Source organism: Protobothrops mucrosquamatus, unplaced genomic scaffold (assembly GCF_001527695.2).
Source record: "Protobothrops mucrosquamatus isolate PMUCROS unplaced genomic scaffold, P.Mucros_1.0 scaffold11729, whole genome shotgun sequence".
NCBI lineage: Eukaryota > Metazoa > Chordata > Lepidosauria > Squamata > Viperidae > Protobothrops > Protobothrops mucrosquamatus.
The window spans coordinates 1-7,356 of NW_015397508.1; the positions used below are offsets into that span (position 1 = coordinate 1).

Consider the following 7,356-nt stretch of genomic DNA (forward strand, 5'->3'; position numbering starts at 1 on the left):
TATGCCTATTTGAATAAAATGTATATTGTGCTTTGTCTGGATTCATTTCTCTCCATGTATCTTGTATACATAATTCATCTTTCATCTTTAAGAAGGGTTTAGGTAGGGTATTTCCCCCTTTTTTCCCTTGTTTGTTGCTTTTATAATCCTGTTTTGCGTCAGCTATTGCATTAAAGTCTCCAAGTACACAAAGATTTTGATAGTTTAATTCCACTAGTTTGTCATGTAATTGTTGAAAAAACTGATCTTGCTTCTCATTGGGGGCATATATCACAACCATCAAAATTTGTTTTTGATTCCATGTAATTTCCACCATTAATAGTCTCCCTTCATCATCAACATAGATTTGTTTTGGATTCATCTTTTCTTTTATATAAAGAGCTACCCCTCTTTTCTTTTGCAATGCCAAAGAAAAATAAAGTTTACCTATTTTTGGTTGTTCTAAAAATCTAAAGTGTTGTCTTTTAATATATGTCTCTTGAAGACAAATTATGTCCATTTTCAATTTTTGTAGTCTATAAAATATTTTACTCCTTTTTGATTGGGAGTTAAGACCATTTATATTTGTTGAAAAAATTCCAATCTCCTCCATGATTTTAGTTGTATCTAGATCTCAATCTTCTAGGAGAACTTATCTGCCTCTGATCTTTGGGCCTTACATCTTCCTCTGATTGGGTCTTTTTAGGTTCTTCCTCCTCCATTTGTTTTGATGCTCCTGCATCCGTCGTTTCCTCTGGTTTCTTAGATTCGACATCGCCTTTTTCCAGAAAAGCTCTATGATTGTTGAAAAATTCCTCTGCTTGAAGTGGGGTATCCAATCTATATCTTTTTGAGTCCCAAAAGATTAATAATCCTTCTGAGACCAACCATCTAAAATTCACTCCTTTATTAAACAATTTCCTTGTTAAAAATTGATATTTTCTTCAGGCTTCTCTTATTCTTTTGGGAATCTGTTTAAGAACTACAAGTTCTTTATCTTTATATTTCAGTGGTTGATCTCTTATTGCTCACAAGATCTCATCTCATGTAAATCTTTTGAGGAATTTTATGTGGACCTCCCTAGGAACTCTATATCTTCTTGTGTAGCTTGAATTGATTCTAAAAACCTGATCCATTTCTCGTTTTATTTGGTCCATTCCAAGTAATTCCATTCCAAGTAATTTCATTTGGTCCATTTCCATTCCAAGTTCTCATCCTTCTCTTCTATAATATTTTGAAATCTTAAGAAGTATGATGCTCTTTCCATCTCCATGATGGCCATGCTGTCTTCCAATTCCGCGTTAGCTTGCACCAGTCCACAGGTCGGCAACCTGCAGCTCCAGAACCGCATGCGGCTCTTTGAGCCTTCCCCTATGGCTCCCAGCCTCCTCTGCCATTTGCAGAGAGAGACAGAGACAGAGAGAGGCACTTGCACTTCCCTTCTCTCTCTCTCTCTCTCTCTCTCTCTCTCTCTCTCTCTCTCTCTCTCTCTCTCTCTGTGTGCGTGTGTGTGTGTGTGTGTGTGTGTAAAAAAGAGTAGCCTCACCCTGTTCGATCAGCCGACAAGCTTACTGGGCGGGGCTCCTGCCTTGGCTGCGTCTCTGCAAGAAGCAGGAAACAGGAAGCAGGAAGGGCATGAGAGAGCTAGCTAGCCCAGCTATGCTGACTCAGGAATTCTGGGAGTTGAAGTCCACGAGTCATAAAAGAGCTGAGGTTGTCTATCTCTGAGCTTGTTGGAGAACAGCTTGAAGCCAGCTTGCCAGGTGAGCAGAAAATCAGAGAGAGTGAGGGGGGAGAAAGAGAGAGAGGGAGAGAAAGAGAGAGAGGGGGAGAGAAAGAGACGGGGAGAGACAGAGAGTGAAAGAAAGAGAGTGGAGGAAGACGACTGGCAGACCAAGGGCAGAGAGAGGGAGAGGGAGAGAGAGGGGGAGGGAGGGAGGGAGGGAGAGACAGAGAGACAAAGAGAGAGACCCTTTTGACATCTAAAATGAAGATAACACTGCATATATCCTTTTTTATCTTTATGATTTTATATGTATGTATGTATGTATGTATGTATGTATGTATGTATATGTAAAAAAAGATATATGCAGTGTTATCTTCATTTTAGATATCAAAAGGGTTTTGCAGCTCCCAGTGTTTTGTTCTCGGTGGGAAATGGGTCCAAGTGGCTCTTTGAGTGTTTTGGGTTGCCTACCCCTGCACCAGTCTCTGATTTTCATCTTGCAAGGCTTCTAGTTTCTGATCAACCACCACTGACTTATCTTCTATTTTTTGCATTCTTTGTTGAGTATCTGTCATCGCCTGTTGAAAGGTTTCCATATTTTGATCCATTTTAAGAAGATCGTTTTTCAAATCTTCATATTTTTTTTCCAAATCTTTTTTCATTTCCATTTTGAAATCTGCGATTGCTTGGAGTGTCGCTTGAGTATCTTTTTGTTAAGTTTCCTGTTGTAAAAATGTAGTAATTGATTTTTGGGGGGCTAGGCTCACCGAGGTTGAGGTGGGGGCCGAGGAGCCCTTCCTCACCCCTTTAGCCAAATTTGAAGCATTCATCTTCTAATTGTTATATTTATTTATAACCCACTAAGGAGCCCAATGGCTAATTATAATCCACCAGGTGGCCCGATGGCCAATTGTAATCCAGTGCCCTCCTATTATCAGGAGACAAGGCCAGACGTGATTTAAAAAAAGAAAAAAAAACAATTCCAATGAGGAGATAATTAAAAAAAGAAAGAGAAAAAACTTCCACAACCATCCAAAAAGGAGAAAGAATATTGCAGCTGAATAAACAAAGGTGCTAGAGAACAAAAAGAAAAAAAGTTACAATGTGGCCACCAGGGAATGCTGTCTCTTTCCCCAGACGTTTGAATAAGGAGGGGGAAAAAGTATTCAAGGGTGGAAACACAGTTTTAAAGTTCTTTAAAGTTCTAATAAGAAAAAAAAGCAGAAAAAAAGCAGTTAAGGTGGCTTTTCCCACTTAATATGTCTTTCCTTTCCTTCCCAAAATGAAATGATTTCTCCAGTTAAAAAGTTTTAAAATAGTCCAAATTAATTCTCCTTAGTAAATGTCACTTAAACCGCCGCTTACACGGGAGGGGGGAAAACAAAAACCCTCCTCCTTCCTCCCTTCAGGTTTCCAGCTCCAGGTTAAAGACAGGCTATTTTTTTTCAGTAAAGTCCACTTTACAAAGAGAGAAGAGGCATAATCTCACCCGGCCCGGCTGCTTGCTTTCCAAATCAGGTGTTTTCTGTCTCTGACGATCAGCTGTTAATGGCGGCTTGCATAAATGCGATCCACCTTTCTTTTGCTGGTTCCAGGGGCTGCTTTGGGTTCGGCAAGCCGGCTACCACCGGCTCCCGTTCCTCAAAGGTTCGCCGTTTGGTGGCCACCCCTCCAGGGTGGCATTTAGCCCAAGCGGGCCTGCCAGCAAAGGAATTTCAGACCCGGGGAATGGAGAGTCGTTCCCCAGGGTCTACAGTCAGCAACGTCACCGGAAATCCTCCTCCTTTTATCAAGATCACTGTTTTGCAATAGAAAAACAGTAATCCTGACCATATCAATGTCCATGGAAGGACTATAGTTAAAATTTCTTTCTTCCAGTGATCCTTAATTAGTCTTGTTTGAGGAATATGGGAGGGAGAACAAAAAGGAAAGAGAACAAGAAATAAGCCTGTGTGAATTGGCAGGCAGCAATTCTCTCCTTCTCTGAATATCACAGATAATAAGAGTCTTTGGTCAGCTAATTTGTTTGAGTAGCTGGGCTGGGTCACTTGGAAGAGACTCAATGGACTAAGATAGCAAGGAAAAATATCACCTGTCTTTTTCTTATATACCAGTGTTTCTCAACCTTGGCAACTTTATGAACTGGCCAGTAATCATGACAATAATTGCATATGACTATCTGGGCTGGAAGATCCCTTCCCTTTCCCACAATTATGCCACTCACTACCATATGCCTATGGAACCACCAAAGAATTCATTCCAAAGAGATCAACCCTCCTCTCTGCTGTGCTTTTCCATCGTTTGAATCATTCAACAACCTGGAAATATTTATTAGAATAAGAGATAATGCCGAGCCTAAGATCATCAAGCAAGTTTCTAATAGAAGAGAATATGTATAGCTCAGGGTTGAACTATGGAGTACTTGGTGCTCTCAGAGCTTGGTTGTGTGCTAGCAGACATTACATTACCAAACTAATATGATGTTACTTCATTGGGTAATGAAACATCTGCAAACAAACAACTGAGCTTAAAAAGCACCAACAACTCTATAATAAGTTTCTTTACAAGTCTTTATAAAATATACATGGTACATTTCATAAAGACTATACTGTAAATGTAAAATGGTTATGATACAATAGGAGTAGCAGCAAAATGAATAATTCTGCATTCTGAACCATACATGTAATTCCCCCATATACACCTCTACCTTCCCATCCCTTGGCTATGAATACTTTATTATAAGATGAAGAACAAAATCACCTTGAAAGTGCATTGTATGAGAAGTTGGGGGTGAAAAGGTGGACCTGGTGAATTTAACCTTCAGATCCCAATTGAGCATGCATGATAACACCTTTCTTCTCTTATAGACTTTTGGTCAGTGCTTCACAAGATGGAAAACTCATTGTATGGGATACTTATACAACCAACAAGGTAGGAGATACATAAGCAAATAGATGCTATGTCCACAATCTGTTAGCAAGCAATGCTAGGAATGAAAAGTGGCTGCTAGCATTTTGCCTTTGAGTTTACTTTCTAGTAATGAAGCCTCTGCTACTATAGCTGTTGCTTTTCTCACTTCTGACCAAGAAACTAAAGGTGGATTTCTTCCCTACTCTTTAATTACAGGTTCATGCCATCCCTCTCCGGTCTTCTTGGGTCATGACCTGTGCCTATGCTCCATCAGGGAATTTTGTGGCCTGTGGAGGTCTTGACAATATGTGCTCCATCTATAACCTCAAAAGTCGTGAAGGAAGTGTGAAAGTGAACAGGGAGCTCTCAGCTCACGCAGGTAATTGTTTGTTCTAAGACTAGGTCTTGGTAAAGCTATAGCTACAGTCCATGAAAAAAAAGCAAACCAAAATATAATATTGCAACAGGAATGGATGAGAAAGTCTGTAGCTTCCATTTTAAACAAACATATTTTTGTAGGAATAAAAAATGAGGAATAAAAAAGAATTTAAGGATTTACACAGTGTTGCTCCAATAGTGGAAAGTTGGTTGCAAGCTTATGGATATTAACTAACATCTGGATTAACATCTCAGAAGCCAGAGACTGCTGGATAGGATGTCTGATAGTTCCATGTGACCAGCAGAAGCAGGCTAAAAGATAATTATTTAAATACAAATAGAATTTTGTAGAATAAAAAATTCTCATTTTTTGAGCCTCATAATGACTATGTGCTGCAAAACCCAGCTTCTATTGACAAAAAAAACAAAATATTTCTGGAAAAGATAATAAAATGTGTCCTGTATAAGTCTTTTTCCTCTGTAAGAAAGAGACCTCTATAAGTCTCTTTCTTCCCTTCAACAATATTCCTCTTCTCTTACTCCTGCTCTACAGGCTACCTTTCTTGCTGCCGATTCCTGGATGACAATAATATTGTAACTAGTTCTGGGGACACCACTTGGTGAGTACTTCTATCTATGGTGTATGAACTGGCCAGCAAGTAACCATATGGGTACCCTTAGTACCATGTTTCCCCAAAAATAAGACCCAGTCTTATTTTTTTTTATTATTATTATTTGCCTCTAAAAGAGGCACTGTGTCTTATTTTCGGGGGGGGAGTGTCTTTTCCACTCACCTCCGGCACCAACAGCCTTGCCCAGCCAGACCACTTCCTCTGCAGCTGAAGGAGCAGCTTCATTCTGCAGCCAAGAACCGTGCTACAGATTGAATCTATAGCTCGGTTCTTGACTTCAGAGGCCTTCCGGAAAGGCCTCTGATGGCGAAATGCAGGCCCGAGCTGCATTCTCAGCTGCAGAATGAAGCTGCTCCTTCAGCCGCAGAAGAAGTGGGCCTGCGAGGCAAGTGTCAATCCATGGGAGGCCTGGCTGTAATGGTAACTCCACCCCACCCTAGCTTGATTTTTAGGCATCACCTCACCCCAAAACTAGGGCGCATTTTTGGGGTAGGACTTATATTAGGCCCACCCCAAAAAATCAAGCTAAGGTTTATTTTCGGGGTAGGTCTTACTTTCAGGGAAACGGTATTTAGCAATAGCAATAGCATTTAGACTTATATACTGCCCCACAGTGCTTTACAGCACTTTTGCCCTCAACAGTTTGGGTCCTCATTTTACTGACCTTGGAATGGAAGGTTGAATAAACCTTGAGCCCTATCAGGATCGAACTCCAGACAGAGGGCAGAGTTTGGCCAGTTTGGGTTAGAGAAGCTAAGGGCGGACCAAATATCAATGTTTGTTCCAAAATGTTAAGACTCTGCTGGTGGCATTTCCTTGCCTCACCCATATTCTTCTTTTTAAGGGAATTCTAGCTGCTTTCTTTTTTTTAAGTGTCATTTGCATGCTCATTGCATGATGTCATCTCTATTTGCTCCTAAGGGATCAATGGGAATAACTGTTTTCATCAAGCTCTGACCACAAACATCCCCTAGAAGGTTCTGCCAAGCATAGACACCCAACCTAGGCCCCATCAGTAAAGAAAAAGGTCTGCTGTATTTTGCTGCATGAACAGGAAAAATTGAAGAAAAATGTTTAGCTCTGCTAGCTTCCATAATCTATTGAGTTATTCTGCCTCTCAGTCACTCACTCCCATTTGGCACTGTCTGTGGGGTCCAAGAGGTCAGTTCTGGTTGCTCTTCCAATAGGGAAGAAGTGATTAAGATATCCTTGGCTGAATTTAACTTTAAATCAATATGACCAAACTGCATAACGAGAGAACATTTTTGCAACTAGGAGGCTGTTCATAAGCACATATTTAAATATGAGAAAAATAGGAGAAAGATTTTTTGGCTATGTTTGCTGTCTTGAATTATTTGTAAAAATAATAAAGTCAGGGAAGGAAGGAAGGAAGGAGGGAGGGAGGGAGGGAGGGAGGGAGGGAAGAAGAAGGAAAGAAGTGAGGAAGGAGGGAAGGAAGGAAGGAAGGAAGGAAGGAAGGAAGGAAAGAAAGAAGGAGAGAGGGAAGGAATATTCTATTTTCTGTATTATTCCCCCTGAGTTTATAGCAATTTTATTGTTAGATTACTTTTGAATACAGATCTGTAAGTATTTCAAGCCTGTATCATATGGGAAGATTATCAAAATAGCAACTCACTGCAGCCTAAGCAACTTCTTCTCCTTACAGCATGCTGTGGGATATTGAGACAGGGCAGGCGAAGACCACATTCATAGGACACACTGGGGACTGCA

At 40.4% G+C, this 7,356-nt stretch overlaps 1 protein-coding gene across 1 annotated transcript; it reads left to right on the plus strand.

Annotated features, from left to right (window-relative positions):
- Positions 1–4,572: 4,572 nt before the first annotated feature.
- LOC107301345 (guanine nucleotide-binding protein G(I)/G(S)/G(T) subunit beta-3-like) lies at positions 4,573–7,349 on the plus strand (the record flags this gene model as incomplete). Its single annotated transcript, XM_015830582.1, has 4 exons — positions 4,573–4,636; positions 4,832–4,994; positions 5,547–5,613; positions 7,292–7,349. Coding segments are annotated over 4 exons (352 nt in total), but the record flags the coding sequence as incomplete, so codon positions are not given.
- Between the last annotated feature and the right edge of the window lie 7 nt (positions 7,350–7,356).